Here is a 21,871-nt window from a genome sequence, read left to right as displayed (position 1 = left end):
TCAACAGCATCTTCATCTTCGTCGTTTTCATCATCTTTATATGATTCATCGTCTTCATCATCTATGCAAATCGTATTCATCATCTCTGAAAATCAAAACCCTAGAAAAAACACAAATCTTAATTGTTTCTTTGCAGCAGCAGAAAAAAAAGAGAGGAGAGAAACTAGATCTGAAAATAAAGAGGAGTGAGAAAGTAAATCTGAGAATTTGATATTTTCTATTAAATTTTTGTATATATATGGTCACCTTAGGACCAAACCATTATTTTCTAGGACCAAACAATAATATAAGGATATTTCTGCCACTACAAGATGACATTTACGTCATCCATGACATCACCCTAGGACCAAACTATAATTTTTAGGACCAAACTATAATTTATACTACCAAATAGGATCAAACAGACAATTGACTAGGTCAATTGGACTAGACTCTCTCTACTATATTATTTGTAGGACCAATTGGTATTTCCTACAACGAAAATATCACGACAGCGATTTCTCTTCTCACAGTTGTGCAAGTGATTCCAATGATGAGGCATGTAATCACAGAAGAAGACACCGCAAAAAGCATCACAACGTTGCATCTCTGGAACCAAACCAGATGCCATTAAGGATTGGCCTGGAGGCTTCTGCAGAATCTGCACATGATCATCTCCCTCATTCCAAGGTATATTCCAATTCTACAACTAATGAAAATGAGAGTGTTAATAATATTACCAGATCTGACGAGGTTCCAGGAAATTCTAGTACAGATGGGACAGCAGCTTCAGTTGCTGCCAGAAGTGGAAATCTTTCTCTTGGAGCCTTAGAAAAAGCGAAGAGAGCCTTACAATTGAAGAAACAAGCACAGGAGCTTGCTGCGAAGAACATGTTCCTTGGGCAGATGGCTGGAGAGGTTTCCATTCGACAGAAACCACCAAAAGCTCCTGTTCTACGTCTAGATGCACATGGTAGAGAAGTAGATGAACAGGGAAATGTGATTAATCAGCCAAAGTTGACTAATCTTAGCACCTTGAAGGTCAATATCAACAAGCAGAAAAAGGATGCATTCCGAATTCTTAAGCCTGAATTGGAGCTGGATCCCGAATCAAATCCTCACTATGATGTGAGAATGGGTATCAACAAGGCAAAGCTGTTGAGGCCAAAGAGAATAGATTTTCAATTTGTGGAGGAAGGTGCGTGGTCAAAACAGGCAGAGATAGCTAAGTTCAAGAACCAGTTCGGAGAAGCACGGGAAAAAGAGTTGAAGATCAAACAAGCACAACTGGCAAAATCGAAGGCTGGGCATGAGATCAACCCTAATCTGATTGAAGTATCTGACAGAGTGATCATCAAAGAAAAACCCAAGGACCCAATCCCTGAGGCCGAGTGGTGGGATGCTGTGTTTTTGCCTTCTGGAACTTATGGTGACATCGGCATCAAAAATGACAAACTAAAAATGGAAAAAATCACAATATATGTTGAGCACCCTATGTCAATTGAGCTTCCAGCTGAACCTGCCCCACCACCTCCCCAGTCTGTTATGTTGACCAAGAAAGAGCGGAAGAAACTGTCTACCCATTACCGTCTTGCAAAGGAGAAAGACATACAGGAGATGATCAGCCAAGGTCTGCTAGAACCCCCAAAGCCAAAGGTCAAAATGGGTAATATCATGAAAGTTCTTGGATCTGAAGCCACACAAGATCCTACAAGGCTTGAAATGAAAATTAGGAGTGAAGCTGCTGAGCGTGAACAAGCCCAGATTGACAGCAACATTGCACGTAAACTCACACCTGCAGAACGTCGTGAGAAAAGAGCGAAGAAGCGCTTTGATAACCCAAACGAACTAGATAAAATTGTTTCTGTATATAAGATTAGTGACCTTTCACACTCACAAACCCGGTGTAAAGTTTATGATAATGCTAAGGAAAATCGGCTAACAGGCTGTTTGGTGATAACTGAAGATTTAACTGTTGTGGTTGTGGAAGGTGGTAATAAATCCATCAAAAGATATGGAAAGCTGATGCTTAAGAAAATAAACGGGGCCGAGACTGTCAGAAATTAAAAAGAGGACAGAATGGCTGAAGATGATGACAAACCAGTGAACAAGTGTGTGCTTGTATGGCAGGGATTTGTCTCTAAATCTAGTTTCAATAGCTTTGCTGTTCACCAGTGTAGAACTCAAGCTTCTGCTAGGAAATGCTTTGCTGATGCTGGGGTTGGACACTATTGGGACATTTCTGTTAACACTAAAGATGACCCTTGAACCAATATATTTCCTCTTATCCAGCGCAGAAGATGAACCTGCAACAGATTTTATAAGCTTATTCTTGTTTGCCATCTTTCTAAATGCTTATAGGCAAAAGTTACTGTATGATAATAAAATTTGATGTATGAAGATACACAAACATAACATTACCATTTTAATTTGCACTTTTATGGATGCCATTAGGAGTGCGTATTCATCTATTTTCCTGTACGGTACAAAACCGAATATGACAGTCATAAACAAGCCTTGGGGTACTCCTTATGGAATAAAATAGGAAGAGGTCTAACAAATTTGAAGCAACTAGAACTAACAAAGTTACAAAACTTAAGATGAAGCAAGACTTAAAGCAGCTTGAATGAACGCAATATACCAGATGAATTAGAAATATGATTAGGTTTTCCTAAAAATGGGATACTTCCTCAACCCTTCCTTTAACGAGAACCAAATTAACACCAAACATGCAAATGTAAAATTGCTTCCGTTAGCATATTGGTCAATTTTTGAAACTCAGCAAAAACTCTGTTTCAACCATGTTCAACTTGTATCATGGTACTCCACAATAGGAGTTATTTCTAAACACCATTAGGTTCTTAATTTGAGAAATCAGTCTCTTTATCTTATTTTTTTTTGCTTGAGTGTCTCAAAATGCTATCCTAGCAGTAATTAAAACTCTAAGGTAGTGGGGTTTGTGTCATCAGGAGTGAAGAATCAATTCTCGGCTGTTTCCATATACTTCCATTTGTTGGATAATCAAGCACCACCAAACTGATAGAATCGAGATAAATATGTAAATAACAACAGAAGTACATACTTAGCTAATCTTGCTTCCTTTAGTGATATGAACTCTAGGGCTTCAGGCCAGGTGAACTCTACATGAAATCCAAGACCAACATCCACGAATATACGTCTAGTATCCAGCCTGTTAGTGTGCACAAGACAAGGCAAATAATTTGAGAAAATTCAACATATACCATCAGTCAGAAGCATCAACAACAAGTGACTGGATGTATCTTGTCCCTTTTACTACATTTTTTGCTAAAACTCGGACTTCTTAATATTTTACTTCATTTTGAATGAAAGGAAATGATGTAGAATGAAGCCAGTATATAGAGGAAATGAGGAAGTAGCATAAGCAAACACAAAGATGAGGTGGCCTAAGTACTAACATTATACCCTTCCCAATTAGATGCACATTCCATTGTTTCATTTCCAAACACAAAAGCAACAGTGTAGGCTCTCATTGACTATATAAATTCGTTACATTATGTTTCAGGCATTTCTGCAAACATGTCACGTACAAAGAAATCTAACAAATTTTACCTGATTCAATTTCTAACAGTGAGGTACCAACAGGGATTAGCAGAATATGTTTGGGAAACATTTAAGAAGAACAACCTCACTATGAAGCATATCCTGAAGATCAAGAACTGAGTTCTGCTCTGCTGTTGCGGAGAGATCTACTGTTGAATTCGTGGCTTAATATCTGCCTTCTTGCATTGTGATCTTAAAGGCAGGAAAAGGCAATATTTCAAAATGGTCCGCGGAAGGAATTGAAATTGCGACGTCAAATTCAGTAGTGTAGTTTGTGGGTCGAAGGTGAGCCTTGTACCGATGGGTGGCTAACCGCAGAAGGTGTGCATGTGCAAGTGCTAGTTGCGACCAGCCTTGAGGTTACATTGTCAGTAGTAAAATGAATATTTACAGTACAATTTTTAAGTATTTATTTTAATTTGTAACGTAACCACAACCATTATTCTCATTCAATCACATCAAACATATAAACTAAAAAAATCACAAACTATAGTAGTACAAACTCTAATACGGCTGCGGTCAATTCAATTCAAACCGTGATGATTAAGGCTTAGTGGTGAAATCGAAGTTTGAGCAAGTAGTTTGCCTGCCATAAAGTAATGAACTGAACCCAAGTCTTGATCTTGCAATGTCAAACTGTATAAGATTGTCTTCCAACTGATACCCACCAAGAACAATAGACGTTCTCGGATTTGCGCCTCCGTCAACAAATCCTAAACACAAAACATTGTCGTTAACTTGCACCATTGAATTAGCTCCGAAAATCCTCCAGATAGTTTTCTCATTTTGCAACACAAGTTCGATAGTTGGCACACCATACCCAAGTCTAGTACTTAGCACATTCTTTCTACTAAAACATGTTTTGAAAGGTGCTACTGCTGCAACCCGGGAAATATTCCTAGCTGCAGCTTCCTTAGTAAAAGCATCAACAACAGCCTTGTAAATTGATGTTTCCATGACTGTGTAAGGATTAACAGTGCTAATCTTGGTTCCTCCAACACCATCCGTAGTGATTGACAGTAAATTCTTATTAACCGGGACCTCTTTTTCGTCGATTCTAATCGATTTTACTCCGATGAAATACTCAACTGACTTCTCACCCTGTGAGAATGCTCCTGCAGTACTGACTGGATTGATTAATAGAGGAGTGTATTGAAGTGAACCTGATATTTCCTTTTCTGGTTGCAGCACATAAGGACCATCACCAAAAATCATGACACCCTTTCCAGATGATAAGCACATGGCAAATTTTCTAGGAAAGCTGAAAGCAGCTGAAAATTGCGACGGTAGCCCGATTTTTTCACGACCAAAACCAGCCATTCCTTTAACACCCTTAGCAAGTCCATCCAACAGAGAAGTTGGTGCACAATTGAATATAAACTGTTTCACCGTGACACTAGCTCCGGGGTTTGAACCGTCTGTCGACTGCACAGATACAACATCTGAAGCAAGTTCACCAGTTGTGGAAGTGTCAGTGATGGTATTCCCAGGGAAAAGACCGCAAGTGTTGTTATTGCATCCTGGTCTGGGCGGAGAGAAGCATGTTCCACAAGTAGGCGATTTACTTGCTAGCGAGCATTGTGCTGATCCACAACGAGCAGGTTTGTATGTTGATGATGTATAACCTTGTTCGCAATCGACCCATAGGAACTGACCGCCAAGATCAACGACTACGTCGATGGGGACTAGAGGTGTTCTTTGTTTGATCTGAGTTAGATATTGAAGTGTAGATGCATCTTTGGTGATTGGAAGGACAAGTGCCTTTGGTCTGAATGAAGTAGGCTGTGAGCTCGACAGAGAAGAAAAGGTTAAGAATACCAAAGTTGAGAAAAGAAGAAAGGATTGAACTAGAGATGAAGCCATGGTTAGAAGGAAGAAATGGTGGTAATGATAATTTTATATGAAGATGGAGTATATATAGGCGTGTGTGGTTGATTATTGAATGCAAACATCTTAGAAATCAGGGTTCAACGCTGATGGCTATAGTCATGTCAATTATTTAAACATTATCCAAAATCAAATCAATTATTTATTTATTTTTATAAGAGACAAGTTTGACCAGACTTTCTTCATTGACCATGACACCGTGTTTGATGACCAAATAATCACACCCTGTTTTTGAGTGGTGCCTACTGAATTTAAAACGCAACCATTTTACTATGGCCGCTATCAAGTGTCACAGATAAAACGGATAGGATATGGGTTGTCTAGTTAATATCGAGTGGATTTTAGTACCATCAGACTAGACAGTTTCGTGGAAGAATGAAATTTTGCAGTAGTAGTTTTTATTGCCGCAGTAGTAAAATCAAATTTTGCGGTTGTTTTCAAATGAATGATCTTAGACTGCCGTTTTCCATTAGATGACGGACAAATTGCAATACTGAGATGAGGATATACTAATCCACGTAGGAAGCCAAACTTGATGGGATGCACGTCCTAAATTATGCACTACAATTCGACAAAATGCGATTTATAGAGATTACCCTGATGAAATTGTGCTGTACATTTGGTGCATCTATATTTCCTACAAATTCTTTTCAATTTGGCGAGTTAGTATCATGGAATAATTTTAAATAACTAAATCCACTGTGCATTTGAAATTTTAGGGGCTTTTATGAATAAGGAATCAGGGTACAATAAAAGAATGATAAGAAGAATTTCAAAGACTTCCAATCCAAAATCTATCCATTTAAAAGATAACGACTAACAAATCAAATGGAAACATCGTCAAATGATAATGATGACGTAAAGTCGTCGTTCGTGAATAAGTATTATTAACACAGTTCTAAGCTTTTTGAGACTCGTTACACACAAGGGGAGAAAGTTTTTCCAATTAACAAATCAATGGACAAGACATGGCAACAAACTTAAGCATAACTTACAGACTATTCCGGCACTATAAACATTTAACACTTTGAGATTCAATCACACACCTGTTATTTGATTGCTTCACTGCCGAGAGCTCTGCTTGTTCATCCCACAAGATCTTGTGTAATGTTGTTTGCGTTCAAACAAACATATCGATTAACGCATCTGATCCTGATAGGCTTCCAGTGAAGTTTACTTTACAGTATGCAGGAAAAAGCAACCCTGCCTGATCACAGTCCCACTCCGTAATGTGTGGACATGACCTTACGTCCAGATATTCAAGAGTTTTACATGATTCCAAGAGCTTCGTTATTCCGAAAACAGTAATCTTTGGACAGCTACTAATCCTTAATATCTTCAAACTTGACTCGGATCCACTGCTTGCCAAGTCCTGAAAAGCCCTGTCAGTTACCTCCTCACAACACCCGATATCAAGAGCTTCGAGGTTTTTGCAGAGAGATAAGATGCAGCTCAAGGCGGAATCAGAAATACTCGAGCACCAATCCATCCGCAGAAATTTTAGTTTGTGATTACATGAGAAGACCAATGACTTTATCGATTCATCAGAGACGTTACGGCAGCCACCTATGACAAGAGTCTCTAGATTCTTGCATGAACGAGCCAATGAGTAAATGGAATCATCTCCAGCTTTAAGGCAATCCAATAACTTTAACGTTGTAAGAGAAGAACATGCTTCCGATACACTCAAAATCCCAGCATCACCAACATTAGTGCACTTACTGACATCCAAGAACTTTATCTTACGGCATTTACCAACAAGAGATGAAAGCCCCGTGTCTGTTATGTTGATACATCCTTGCAATGCCAATGCCTCAAGATAACGGCAATTCTTCGAAAGTGCTATTAACGTTTCGTCAGTAATGAATCTGCAACCAACAAGATGCAAGTTTCTCAAATTGGGACATCCCTCTGCTATGGCAGTTAATCCCTTGTCTGTTAGCCTTCTGCAGTAGGATATATCTAACGACTGTAGACGTGGAAGTCCCTTTCCAAGTTCCACCAATCCCTTATCTGTAATACCTGTAAAACAAAAGTACGCCACAAGCGTGCAACAATCCCAGAATAAAAAACTAGGCTAAGCATGACAAAATGTAAAAGATTTATCAAAACCAACAACTGCCCTATATTGATAGGGTGGTGATCTGCAGAGACTTAGGGTAAAACAAGCGGACTACGGACTAAAGAACAAGTGGGACACATTGGTTAATAACGCACTGCTAGGAGAAAGGGTAAAAGTAAAACACCTTTCCACAACTAGGAAATTTATCATTTACATCCCAGCACTTCATAAAGCTAAATGGAAAGTAACACAAACAGAAAAGAAGAGAAAACTTATACTTATCCTGGACGAATGAAAATCACATAACAACCAACAAAACAATGTTGCCTCAGACATTAACCTCATATACCTACCAAATTTCTATACTTAGTTGGAACAGAATAAAAAAGTTGTTCACAAGCAACAACTTTCATAAAACTAAGCAAGCTAATCGATAAAACTTGAATGAACCGACATTTGAATTATAAATTATTGGTTTGGTAGAGCACCAACCAGTTCATTGACTAGGACAGAGTCATGGCATCATTTAGAAAACACTCAATCTGTTGAAGATTCTTGTCAGTGATAATTGAATCACTTGAGCAAATAATTTTATCTTTTCGCCAAATTATACATTTCCCCATCACAATTCAATGCTTCAAGGGTTTCAAAGAATGCATAATCCAGCAATCAAATTCCAGAGACTAAAATGAAGAACCCAATATGAAATTTCGATAACCCCGAGTTAAAAACTCCATAAAGCTACAAACTTTTCAGCTCAACTATGATTCTAAGAACTACTTTCAAAAAATTCATTAAGCAATTAAGATGAATTTTTGAAAACCCAGACTTAGAAACTTATAAAGCAATCAACTTTCCTGCTCAACTAACATTCTAATTTCAAACAATTCATTGAGCAATTAAGATGAAATTCTAGAAAACCCAGGCTTAGAAACTCATAAAGCAATCAATTTTCCAGCTAAACTAACATTCTAAGAACTAATTTAATACTGATTATGAGTTCAATTTGTAATTCGAAATCAAAAGGGGGAAGAAGAAGTATAAAAACCAAACCTTTACAGTTGTTAAGATGAAGCGTTTGTAAAGAAGTAAACCCATTAGAAACAACAGAGAGATCAGAATCAGTAACCCCAGGATAAAACGAACGAGAAAGTGATTGAGAGAGATCTAAGTCCACAATCCTTGAGAATCTAGCAGCCATTTTCTTAAGCATAAGTGGACCTGCTCTTGCACAAAGCTTCCTCCTTTCTGTACTCTGTAAATCTAACCATTTCTTACATACTAATCCAAAACCTTCTTTATCTTTATAGTTGTCTAATTTTGATAGGATTGATCTTAATTCATCATCTGTTAGGGTTTCATTTATACAAACCCCCTTGCAGATGATTTCTTCATTGAGTTTTGACATTAGAATGATCCAAGATAGTTACCTCTCTCTCTTTCTCTCTGGTTTGCTCTATCTATCTACTGAACCCTAAACTCAATGTCTTTCTATACTGATGAGTTCTGCTCTGAAATGACAAGTACAAAGGGACAACCACTTCTGAGATAATAGTACAAAGGCTATTACTTTTAACATTTTCTATGTTTACCCGTTTTTGGTGCTTATTGATGATGTGTCAAAATCTTAAACAATCTGTTGTGAGCCAAGATGCTAAAGGGGTAGCCAAGATGCTAAATGTGATTGTTGATTGATTATTGCACCACCAACTTATGAGTTGGCACACTACAAATCTCACCATGCCAAAAGCATGCCATATACCAAACCAAACTACTTGCAACACCTATGCCTGGACAACTGTTGGAAAATTGACACTAAACATCAAGGCTGCTAATGGGGTGTCAGGTTTAGTGGGAATGTACCAAGTCAAGGCAAAAACTGTTTTGTCCTATATGAAAATCTGTTTTGTCTTATTATAGTTTTGGTACACCCGCACTTAATTTGGTACCTCCTATTAGCAATGTTGCTAAACACGGTGAAGAAAAGAAAGTTGTCTTAGGGTTTAAGGCTCTAATAAAAATATTTTATTTTTATTTTTGACAATTATTCGACCCTTCCCAATGAGATTGGCGAGTACAAATACGTCAAATGAATATTATCGTCAGGATATTTGAAGCCCTACAACAATGTTGGATTCAAAGCTTGTATAACCTTGATCCAACCAAGAACACACATGTTGGTTTCTGATGATGCTTATAAGAGAGAAAACAGAGAGAGTTGAGATGTTTTGAAAGAAAACTAGGATGACATTTATAGAGAGTTTAACATATGTTGAAGATAACTCTTCATCTCCAACAGGCATCTCTTTCAACAATGTATCTGTTGTGAAACGAAGTTTCTGTTTCATTTTTTAATTGTCATTCGAAACTCTAAAATAGAAAAAGTTCCTACGAGACGCTGTCTCGCACTCTTCTGGAGGGTGCCCCCGAGACCCCGCGATCTGAGCGATCATATCGATCACCGAACTCTGCTGTAGCGCCTACAAATTAAAGGTTTGTTGAAAATATCCAATACAACCTTCAACGAAAAATGGGGTTAGCACTAAAGATAACAAGGGTCAAGTGGCAAAAATATAAGATTCCACTTTGTGTTTATTCCAGTAAAAAAAAATGGGAAAATAGTTGTTTGGTCTTTTTTTACCCGGCTAGTTTGGGTCCTATCCAATTAATTTGGGGCCTATGACTACATGACAAAAAAAGGATCATTAAAAGATAAAAAGAGTAATCCCTTATCCAACTATTTTACATAATACTTAATTTACCCTTGATTAATTAGTGTTAATCAAATGATCAATTGTATTTAGTGAAATTAAACTAGAAATCAACTAATCTTGATTCATCATCAAACATGAAAAAAAAATCTTTTTTTTTTTAGAAAAACAAACCAGAATTTGTATATGTTCATGCTCTCATAGACCGATTTTGAGTTGATTTTTTCAATTCATAAAAAAAAAAACAAAATCGGTTTTTACACATGTACACAAAAAACCGATTGGAAAAAAAATCAAACATAATTAAAATCATACTCGATCCGAAAATGAGTATGATTTCGTACTCGATTTCAGTTTGCATATAAATTTCATACTCATTTTGAGATCGGATATAAAATCATACTCGTTTTGAAATTGTGTAAAATCATATTAATACTCATGTTCAATTCGGGTAGAACCAGAATCGGGTTACACGATACACACATAAAAATCAATTATTGACATTGCACAACAGAAAATGGTTTATAAAAGTGCTCATTTCAGCATGTAACCTGTACGGAAGAACTGTTGCACCGTATCCACCACATCAGCACCTATAATGTCCCAATGGGTTTTAAAGAATCCTGGTGGAAACCCATCAAGTCCTGGTGCCTTCCAAGATTTCATGCTTTTCAAAGCTCTGAGAACTTCAGCACCATCTGGTATCTTTATGAGCTCTATATTATCTAATTCAGTTATGACCTGAGGAATACATTGAAGGATTTGCTCATTTCTCACTAGTGAATTGGTAGTGTGAAGCGAGCCATAGTGATCTGTGAGTAACTTCTCCAGGTCTTCCCTTGTCGTACACCAATTCCCATTTCCATCTTTTAGAGCAACTATATTATTCCTTGATCTCCTTTTATTTGCATTCGCATGGTGGTACTTCGTATTCCTATCCATTTTCCAAATAATACTCATCCCTAGCTTTCTACCCCCAATAATCATTTTGAACTTGATGCCAATGTTCAATTTGATTCTCTAGTTGTTGTACTTGGTTAGTAGAATTATCATCTTGAGTATCACCTTGAATGGCTTCCATCTGTTGATGAAGAAGAAAAATATTTCTTTGGATGTTTCCAAATTTCTCCCTATTCCACTTTGAAACAAACTTCCTTGTAACAATAAGTCGTCTTGAGAATTGATAAGCACATGATCTGTTAAATTGATGGTTCCAAGCTGAGACAATCTCATTTTTTAGGGACTCATCCTTATCATAACACTGGAAGTACTTCTAGTTGCATTTTCTATCTCCGTTTGAAGAAGTATTATCCAACATGATTGGGCAATGATAAGACCCCAATTGTGGTAGATGTAAAAACTTTGCACCTGGGAAATGAATAACAAAATCTTCATTTGTGACGGCCCTGTCAAGTCTTGACCTGCGAATGCCAGTTCCATGAACATTTGAAGACCAAGTAAATGATCTTCATGTGTATTCCATGTCCTCCAGACCCGCCTCATGAATTAAATCAATGAAAATAGAGTCCCTTGAAGAAGTATGAGAAGAAGTACAACCATTGTATTTTCTACTTTCATTTGGAAACACCAAGTTCAGGTCACCAATAATGACCCACGGTTGTTGAATAGTCTGGCTTAAATCCTTGATATATGTCCATTGTTTTTCTTTGTGGTTAGGATATGGAGACCCATACATACAAGTAAGAACCCATTCTGGTCTACTAGGATCATCCTGCACCAAATAATTTATAATCCAAGATTCTGAATTGATAATACTAAAATGAAACCCATATTTCTATAGAAGGATTAAACCTCCAGCTAAACCCCTAGAAGGAATCAGTTTACAGTTTTGAAACTTATATGATCTAATAAACTTTCTCATTTTATCTTCTCCTATCTTGGCCTCTGATAAAAAAATGATATCTGGATCGTATTTATGCATAAGATCTCTAAGGTGATCTCTAGTTTTTTTATTAGAAAAACCTTGACAGTTCCATGCTATGACTCTCATGTTTGTAAACTGGTCACTAGTATGCAAAAAAGTAAAACCACAACTAAATCGTAAGATTAAAATATGTAAAAAAACCAGACTTGAATAAGAATCAAAATATTTGCAAACACAATAAGAAAGAAAGAAAGTATTTACCGGAGTTGCATGGTCCCCCTATATGTGCATGTCATTCAGCTATGTGCTAGGAGTGTTGGTATTCTTTGTACCACTATCCACTGTGTCCATAGGATCATCTTGAGTGCTTGTTGAAGCATAATCGGGGTTGTTCCCTCCATGAGTAACCAGAATGGGACCTAATATCGAAGGGTTTGAACAATTAGTTTGGATTGGTTGGTTGCTAGATCTCTTAGTGTGTCTAGAATCCTCAGCTTCTGTGACTTGCTCATTCTCAACATGGACATAGTCATTATCCTGTTCTTCAGCTTCAACTTCAGCTTCAGCCACCTTCTCCGTAACTTGATTCTTTGCAGAACAATGTTCTTCATATTCCTCTTGAGTCATGGACCGCTCACGCAGAATTTCAGCCACTGCTTCACAAGTATTGTCATCATGGTCAATCATATAGCATTGATTACAAATATTATGGGGTTGTTTAACCCAGTGATATATGATTCATGTTGGCTCTCCTGAATTAGTGTTCCACCAATCACCTCTTTTCAATGGTTTTTTGAGATCCATCTCAATGCGTGCAGTGATCATATTGCTCCCACGTGGTCAGCAGTTTTTAGGGTCTGTAGAGATTTTCTTTCCCAAATCTGCTATTGCTTCATTAATCACGACTTCATGATGATGTTCCAGAAGTAATCCTTTGAAGTGAACATTCCAAGCCTGCATCGTGAAGACATAATCCTTGTATGCCACAGCAGTAGTATATTCTTGTAAATCCAATAAGCTTTTCAAAACATTCCAGAGAGATTTTTTGATAAACTCCTTAATATCCTTTTGAGAGTTGAACTTGAAGACGTACATATACTTTCCCACCACCATTAATTCTCTTTTCTTGTATTTCTTCCATAGTAAATCCAGTTCATCCTTAACTTGTGATGTTTCAACCTCATCCTCATCAGTCATAAGCTTACCTATTAAACTGTTAGCCCAGGCTTCAACAACTTCACCCAAAGTCTTGCTAGACCTAATAGCACCTCTATTTTTCCTTATGGTTATAACTTCCATTCTTTCAGTGATGTCTTGAAGGTTTTTGCTAGTATTGTTTGCCTCCATTAGTTTGCACAAAGGTAAGGTTTTTTTTTAGGGTTTAGGATTTCAGAGATAAGACGATAGTGAGGTTTTTAATCCTTAGAGTTGGATTTATTCTTATTATTTTAGGGTGATAGATACTTAGGATATTTTATTTCATAAAAAGAAGACGAAAATATTCCAAGGATGTTGAAAATTTTATTCTGTTTAGCCGGCAATGCATGCGACTCGCTCTGTCTTGCTGACTACATAAATCGACTACGTAAATCACGGGTGCCACTAGAGGGAAAGTTTAGGTTTTGAATTTTTTGAATCTGAATCGGGAAGGGAATCGGAGGGATCACCTGGTTACTCATGGTTACCAAAACTTGATAGGGATATAGATTATAGATCTCATATTGAAAAAACTTCATAGCTCCTCTCACTTCTATAAAAAAAAATGGTGGAATTTTTGGAAAGGAGAAGGTAAACCTAAAATTACTGCACGATTTTAGACGCGAGATTTTTTCTGAGATATGGATTGGCAATAATAAGGTCACGGGAAAAAAAAAATATATTTTCACTGGCTGTACTGTAGCAGTCCACTGTAAGAGCTCTGTCAATTTAACCCCGTGGGCTCTATTTTTTTCCAGAACATTAAAAACACAACTAGAAACTACATTTTAACAAAACAAAATTTACATGTTGAAGTGTTTTTGAGTGACGGTAACTAACTACTCATCCTGTTCATTCACATTGTTTCAACTTATGCTTAAATAGGTACAACACATTTTCTTATCCAGAAGCTTTCTTCAGCAACTTCCGGAATCGTCACCGGCACCGGAATATGTTTGATGCAAAAGCTCAGTACTGAACTAATTCCAACCAGTTGAATTTAGTTGCAGAACTAAAGAGAGTGAGAGATACTATTTTCATATTTCCATGGCCACCAAGCAGGATTTGCAAGTTTTTCTTTTTTCACCAGAAATGCTCTTGTTGTGGATTTTGTTGGTTCAATGCATTTCATCATCATCAGGAGATGTGGAAACGACACCTACTAGAAAAATGTCTAGAGCAAATGAAAATCATCTACTAAGCTATGATTTTCACAATAGGAGCTGCCCAAACGTCGAGAGGATAGTTCACAATGTAGTCTCTCAGAAACTTTTAGAAGCCCCAACTACTGCTGCTGGTGCTCTCAACTCTTCTTCCATGACTGTTTCGTCGAGGTAGTACTTTTTTCTTCTCTGGTAATTATGTTGCATTACATTCATTTGATTTTTCTCTTATGTGCATTTTTACCTTGTAATTTGTTTATATGACTAGGGTTGTGACGCGTCGGTTTTGATAGCATCTAGCAGCACAAACAAAGCCGAGAGAGATGCAGAGATAAACTTATCATTGCCTGGAGATGGATTCGATGTGTTCTTCAGAGCCAAGAGGGCATTGGAGTTGCAATGTCCTGGTATTGTTTCTTGTGCAGATGTCATGGCCATTGACACTAGAGACTTGGTTAATTTGGTAAGCACGTAACAAAAACCTTCATTCAATTTATCGTTTGCAAAGAAGTTCGAGAGGTTACGGATTCTATCTGTTGCAGGTTGGAGGTCCAAGATGGGAAGTACAGAAAGGGAGAAGAGATGGACTTTATTCAAAGGCTTCAAGAGTAGGAAACAACCTTCCTGAAGTGAATCAAACCATCACTCAACTTATCAATCTCTTCGAGTCGAAGGGACTAACAGTTATGGACATGGTAGCCTTATCGGGTGCACACACAATAGGTTTATCACATTGTAAAGAATACATGAGCAGGATTTACACTTACAACAAGACATTTGACATTGATCCATCTATGAACAAAGATTATGCGCTATCCCTTAGAGTGCCATGTCCTAATAATCACATATTAGACCCTAATGTTGTTTCCTTCAATGATATTTCTACTCCTTTTAAATTCGACAATGCGTATTATAATAACCTTAGAAAGGGGTTAGGCTTGCTGGAGACTGATCAGAAGCTTTTCACAGATTCATTTACCCGTAAGTACGTGTTATCCATGGCAAAGAATGAAGAGTTTTTCTTTAGTAATTTTGTCTCTGCAATGATCAAGCTGGGTAGCGTTGGAGTGAAGATTGGAACGGACGGAGAGGTCCGGCGTGATTGCGGGTTCGTCAATCCTTGATACAGTTTTTTGTGTTCTAGCATCTAATTTAACAAAGCTAGCCAGTATAGAAGTTAAGGATGATTGTATTATATGTTGCACTTGCTTTGGCACGCGTACTGCGCGAATAGCCCTTGCTAGTGCATGCAGATATTCCTTATTCACGCACTGTTGCGTGAATCTACACCTTCTGTATCAGTGTGTTGCGCAGAAAATCGAAAAATCACAATGCAGATGAATAAACATTAAAAAAAATAAAAAAAATTAAGATTCATTTATTATTATGATTATTTTTTTACTATCTTTTTTTTTTTTTTGCAAAATTTAAGACGCATAAATCCACCATATTGAAAATCTCTTCAATTCTTCAAGGTTGAAGGGGCCATTGATACACCTCTTGGTACTTCTTAGTGCTTAGCATGTATTCAGAGATGCCAAATGAATCAACAGAAAAATTGCATTCATTCTCGCACCGGTTCCATTCTCTTTTTGCCTCGTATATAACATAGCTGCCTTTAATTAGTCTTCCATTTACGTCATTCCACCACATATTGCACCAGAACAGTGTTGAATCAAGAATATTAATTCTAAACTTCCATTGGAAATTCTCACCATGTGCTAATTCATGCTCGCCTAAATCATCGTCTCTGGATTTGCAGTGAATGTTTAGACTGATCCCGTCATATATGTCGTTAGACACAGACAAACGAACTTTTTCGAAAATTACATTTGAATGGTTATCGGATGCACATTCACTAACAAAGACGGCAAACATCACCGCTGCCATTAGGTATGCACCTGTAGCACTGATCTTTCTCGTCATGTTGCTTGTTAAATGTGATTTTTGCTTGGTTTAAGGGTTCATATATAGATGATCATCTCATGGCTATTGAGAACGAATCAAATCAGATGGTTCTATTTTTCAATCTTTCTGACTTGCTCCTACGGAACCAAGGTCGAAAAGATTGAAAAGGTGCAGGGCATGAACTTGCAAGAATACATATATGGTAAGCGTTAATAGCAGTAAGAAGATCCTTCTGTGTGATTCTGACATATTTCTTTTATGGCAGGAGATTCATTTCAGATTCGCAAATTGAAAAAAAAGATACAGCAATTAATGAAATAAGAACCGGATGCCTAGCATGCGCATGATGTGCGCATTGGATGCTTACCACCTCATTGGAATGTCCGCTGCTCCTGGCCACCACGATTAGGAACACATTATGCAGCATTGAGCCAAAGAACCGTGCGCCATAGCTACAGGCCTTGCCATATTAAGATTTAAATCATGCAAAGTATCATTCCCACTGAAGGGTAAAAAATATTTTTTTTGGAGTCAAAACTTTTGAGAAAGTTGCTTCCACTTTTTTGTACACCTGGGCATTTGACATATACAATTGGGTGGCATTTATGGGAGCTACAGATATACAGATATATGTTTGCCAGCTCTGTATAAAATGTGATCAGGTCAATGAACGACTAAACAAAATGTTTCATGTTTCAATCTGAATTTTACAGATTACAGATATCTGGAGAGAAGAAAAACCACAAGAACCCAGCTCACACAGCTGCAGTTCAAACCAGACATTTTTCATTTCAAAACTCGCGTTACATTTTCATCAAACATTAAAGACCAATAGAAAATGACTACAGAAAAATTTCAATCAGAACACTGCTAAAGGCTCCCATTTCTAGGACTCCCATGCCCTATGGTGTAGGAGCTGGTTGCCTCATTTTCGCTTGCAGGTGTGCGGTAGCTTCATCTGCTATGGCTTTTTTCTTGGATGCAACCTGCATTTGATGTACAAGTAATAATAAGATATGGGTATGTATGATAGAGCAAAAGCAATATGAGATGTCAGAAATCCAGCATAGCTTAGTATTCTGAAATGTGGAGTTCTAGCAGAAACAATACAAAAAGATTTAAAATAAAGATTGCACTATTCAGATCAGGGGCGGAGCCACAGGTTGGGTAATCCTGGCTGTAGCGGAACCAGCCACCCAGCCACCCCCCACCTCCACCACCAGTGGTGGAACCAGGTTTTTGAAATGAGGGGTGCTAAAAAAATTATTCTGTCGCACCTAAATGGATATCTAGTGGTTTTATTGAATCGTTAAGGTAGAAAAGCGAAACTGAAATTGGGAATTGCACTATGCGCAACAGTTGAATATGCAATTTATGTAATTTTGGACTGTACACTACACATCGATCTGTGTACGTAAACTGCATACAAGAGTAGACAATTACAAACCATTATATGGAATGAGGGACTGAACTAAATTATATACTACCATGTTACACAGACTAGCTATCCGTGTACGTAAACTGCGTACAAAAGTAGACAACTACAAACCAAGGAAGGGTAATCTTAGGGTATTATTTTATATCCATGTACAAAAGTAAAAAACGCAGGAAACCTAAACACAAACTTTCTCTTGAATCTCTTCCGCCTCTTATTCTTTCTCAATATTTTTCTTCTTTGTCTCATCTTGTTAAACAGAAAAACTACCACTCTGACATTCTTAATTTAATAATTAAGGTCAGCTAAAGCTTGTTATTGTTGTGCGAATTATTTGATTTAGTGGTTATCTGATAGAAATTGAAAGTTAATTTGATGGTAATTGAAGTGATTATATAAGAAATTTAGAACACAAACAGAAGAATTTGACTTGGACGAAAACTGGGTGGACTAAATTTAAAAACATAGTGCGCTAAATTGCTAGACCTGGTGGACTAAATGACACAAATTGCGCTAAATTTCATGGTCAGGATTTCTGAAAATTTAGGGGGGCTACAGCCAGGTTTAGTCAACCTGTGCTTCCGCCCCTGTCCACCACAAAAGCTAAATTACCTATCGCTGAAGCACTTTGTGCCATTTAGCCCACCTGGTCCAGCAATTTAGCCCACTATGTTTTAAAATTTAGTCCACCCTGTCTTATTGTAAGTCAAATTCTTATGTTTGTTTTTCTATAATCACTTCAATTACAAACAAACAGCCAAACAAATTAACTTCATTTCCATCGGATAACCACTAAATCAAAATAGAACACTAACGAGTAACCTCCACAGCTTTTGCACAATAATAATAACCTTTAGCTGACTTTAATTATTACACTAAGAATGTCAGAGCAGTAGTATTTCTGTTAAACAAGATGAGACGAAGTCACGAAGAAGGAAAATACTGAGAAAGAAAAAGAGGATGAAGAGATTCAGGAGAAAGTTTATGTCTAGGTTTCTTTTGTTGTTTGATATTATCCTTCCTTTCTTAGAATTTAATCACACTTGTGTCTCATGTATGCAATTTTAGCAACACCTGGGACGAAAGAGATACCTAGTACTTGGAATTTGATGTTTTAGTTACATAGCAGAATACATTTAGGCAGCAAAAATGCTATGGTGGAACATGGTAGTATATGAATTGAAATTGACCACTATTGTCTACTTTTGGAATAGGAAACCACTGAACAGACTGAGCGACAACGTCGTTCCTAATGTCTACTTTGTTGTTTCGGCATAATAAAGTAAACCGGTGGACGTGAACACATGCGTTACATATTTGGGGGAAGTACTTTATCCGTTACTTACTGATCAGTTCCGTGTTCGGGAGTAGTACTTCATATACAGTTTATGTATCCATCAATGTGTAGTATACAGATCCCAATTACATTGACTGCATGTTTACGTATTAGCTTCGTTTCTATTTTTAACTAGTCGGAAAGAAGAAAAAAACAAACAACCAAGTACACTGATTTATGTGCGACACTGATTCAGATGATCCCTTTTGTGATTCAGATGATCTCTTTTGCGGCCTTTTATCAACTTCCCAAGCATGCTAGTGACGGAATCATTATTATGCTACTAAGTCACATGTTCAGAAATTTAATGTAACGTTATTGGTGATAGTAGTTTTAAAACCAAAACAAATATTCATGCTTGATCAACTAATATAAAACACATGTCAGCTCATAACTTATGTTTTGACAAGCCTTGGAACACTACTCGTCAAAACCAAAATAAAAGTTATCTCAGGCATATCTTGGTACATTATGAACAATACAGAAGAATTATAGAAACTTTGTAGAATACTTGACTCTAATCAAAACATAGAAAGGATGCTGGTTATAGATTGATCGTTTTGTTCTGGTAAAGTTGGAGATAAACAAACAAACTTCTCTCTTCTCTAGAATTTTAACTTCTGAGAAGTGCTTCTATTTCTACAAGAAGCAAAAAGCGAAAGTCCATCCAGATTCCAAACACAATGTCAAGAAGTTCTATATCGATGGCCTTTATTTATACAGTATTTAGTACACCACCAAAGGTTTAGGCTCATGTCTTCAGTGACAGCACCTATCTTTTTCCAGTTTGTTGGGAGCAATTCAGAACCTTGGATTTTTTGAAGGCTGGACATGCAGCCACACACTAAATCACCGAGATGAATTTCCATCCTAGCCTAATTCACTTTGCACCTAAGTTTTCAAATTCAAGTTTGTATATCTAGAAATGCACATGTGCTTATAATCAGTGTATCTTCTATTTGGGTAATTGGGTTGATTCATTAACTCAACATAAAAGTCATATTTCAAACAAATCATCCACAACATAAAACAGCCCAACAACAATATACTGAGGAAGAACATGCCAAAAGACATAAATAACACTTATGGTTACTCAAAATGTACCTCAATAAGCTGCTCATAGTTTGATTTCAGTAAGTTGATTTTTCGTTCACAATAATCTATGCCTTCAGCCATTGTTTTCTGATCCAAGCACAAAAAACAAAATCATGACTGTCAGTTTCTGAAAAATACCAGTAAAATGTGCAAGCACACATATATCAGGCAGTTATCATCTGCTTTCTACATATCAAAAGATAAAGACTGGAAACAAAGATAAATATAATGTTTCATTCCAGTCCAAATCGTTACACATCACTCAACAAAACATAGTTTCTGAAAAATACCAATAAAACTGTGCAAGCACACATATATCAGGCAGGTCTCATCTGCTTTGTACACATATAGTAGCGTTTTGTGGGATATCTTTACTTAACAAGTTTCTTAAATTGACAAAAAGCTCAAATTCATTCATTCAACTCGTTTACACACACTGTAGTGCCATTGGGATAAATATTCTCGCAAAAAACTGCACCAAAAACCTAAGCCATGTAAACTCATAAATAGAAACCAGCACCTACTCATTTACACACATTGCAGTGCCATTGTGATAAATATTCTCGCAAAAAAACACACCAAAAATCTAAGCCATGTAAACTCATTGTAGTTTCTCATAATAAATAGAAACCAGTACACAGTATACTCCCAAATAAAAATCAATCAGAGTCTACCAATATTTCCACAAAGAGTCTTCCATACAAATGTGACATGGATTACGCCTACACTGAAGATAACAAAACCCTAATAACCTAATAAGAACCCCAAAATCTAATAAAACTTAATCCAATTTATCAATTAACATTGAAATTTGGGCAGAAAACCTACCTCAATGAAGTATCCAGTGCCAACATCAACAAGGACTTTATTAGCATCATCAAGTGTTCCAGGGACATATAGAGATGCAGTAAGAGGCACTAACATTTTCTTACCTGTTATAATAATCCAACAATCAATCAATATTAACTAAGTGATAATCAGTCAATATTGAATAAAGAAAAGAAAAGGAGAGAAGAAGGGTAAACCTTGAGGACGAAGAGAGAGATCATGAAGAGCAGTAGAAGCGATTTCAAGACGAGTAGTAGCAGTTCTAATGTTATTCAAACTGTCTTGAAGAAGATTAACTTCAAGATCAGATTGTTCTTTAAGTCCTTTCAGCTGTTCTAAGCTCAACTTCTCCATTTTCTCAGATTTGCCCTAGTTTCCACCCTCACTTGTTCTTCTACAATGGTTTGTATGATGATGATTCAAAACTCTGCTGCAAAAATACTGAGCTTTGCCCCTCTCTTCTTCCAGAAATTGCTTAGAAACCTATATGGGCCTTTGTTTGTGATATCGAGAGCCCGTATAGCTCAGTGGTAGAGAGCAGTCTTGTAAACTGGAGTCCGATCCTGCTGCATGTAGGCATCGCTTCCTTTTTCTTTTCTTTTTCACCGGTAGATTTCCATTTTTTTTTAATTTTGATAATTAAGGAACCTTTTCACACTAATGGTAATTCTTCCCCGTGACAATGAATTTTAAAATCGAAAATAAAAGAATATTACAAAGAAATAAGATCATAATGTAAAAGTACAATACCGAGAAATCTGACAAGAGAACAAGAAAGATTACTGAAATAAGACAAATATAAG

The 21,871-nt window shown here is 37.0% G+C and overlaps 4 protein-coding genes and 2 pseudogenes across 4 annotated transcripts; 2 read left to right on the top strand and 4 right to left on the bottom strand.

The window, feature by feature from the left end:
• The first annotated feature begins 734 nt into the window (after window positions 1-734).
• LOC113355591 lies at window positions 735-2,279 on the top strand (annotated as a pseudogene).
• Window positions 2,280-3,920: 1,641 nt separating this feature from the next.
• On the bottom strand, window positions 3,921-5,464 carry LOC113355592 (basic 7S globulin-like). The gene has a single exon (XM_026598487.1). The coding sequence runs from the start codon at window positions 5,422-5,424 to the stop codon at window positions 4,105-4,107; it is 1,320 nt and encodes a 439-aa protein (XP_026454272.1). The 5' UTR covers window positions 5,425-5,464; the 3' UTR covers window positions 3,921-4,104.
• Window positions 5,465-6,228: 764 nt separating this feature from the next.
• LOC113355593 (uncharacterized F-box/LRR-repeat protein C02F5.7-like) lies at window positions 6,229-9,060 on the bottom strand. Its single transcript, XM_026598488.1, has 2 exons — window positions 8,564-9,060; window positions 6,229-7,470 (listed from the first exon to the last, which is right to left on the bottom strand). The coding sequence occupies exons 1-2, from the start codon at window positions 8,916-8,918 to the stop codon at window positions 6,569-6,571; spliced, it is 1,257 nt and encodes a 418-aa protein (XP_026454273.1). The 5' UTR covers window positions 8,919-9,060; the 3' UTR covers window positions 6,229-6,568.
• A 5,413-nt stretch (window positions 9,061-14,473) lies between these two features.
• Window positions 14,474-15,590, top strand: LOC113359172 (annotated as a pseudogene).
• A 346-nt stretch (window positions 15,591-15,936) lies between these two features.
• Window positions 15,937-16,392, bottom strand: LOC113359170 (S-protein homolog 24-like). The gene has a single exon (XM_026602846.1). It carries the CDS (start codon window positions 16,390-16,392, stop codon window positions 15,937-15,939), a length of 456 nt encoding a protein of 151 aa, XP_026458631.1.
• A 630-nt stretch (window positions 16,393-17,022) lies between these two features.
• Window positions 17,023-21,543, bottom strand: LOC113361031 (probable prefoldin subunit 5). The gene is made up of 4 exons (XM_026604415.1): window positions 21,266-21,543; window positions 21,069-21,172; window positions 20,250-20,327; window positions 17,023-17,360 (listed from the first exon to the last, which is right to left on the bottom strand). Exons 1-4 carry the CDS (start codon window positions 21,420-21,422, stop codon window positions 17,277-17,279), a joined length of 423 nt encoding a protein of 140 aa, XP_026460200.1. The 5' UTR covers window positions 21,423-21,543; the 3' UTR covers window positions 17,023-17,276.
• Window positions 21,544-21,871: the final 328 nt, after the last annotated feature.

This window comes from Papaver somniferum, chromosome 3 (genome assembly GCF_003573695.1).
Source record: "Papaver somniferum cultivar HN1 chromosome 3, ASM357369v1, whole genome shotgun sequence".
Taxonomy (NCBI): domain Eukaryota; kingdom Viridiplantae; phylum Streptophyta; class Magnoliopsida; order Ranunculales; family Papaveraceae; genus Papaver; species Papaver somniferum.
This window is presented reverse-complemented; position numbering and strand designations above follow the sequence as displayed.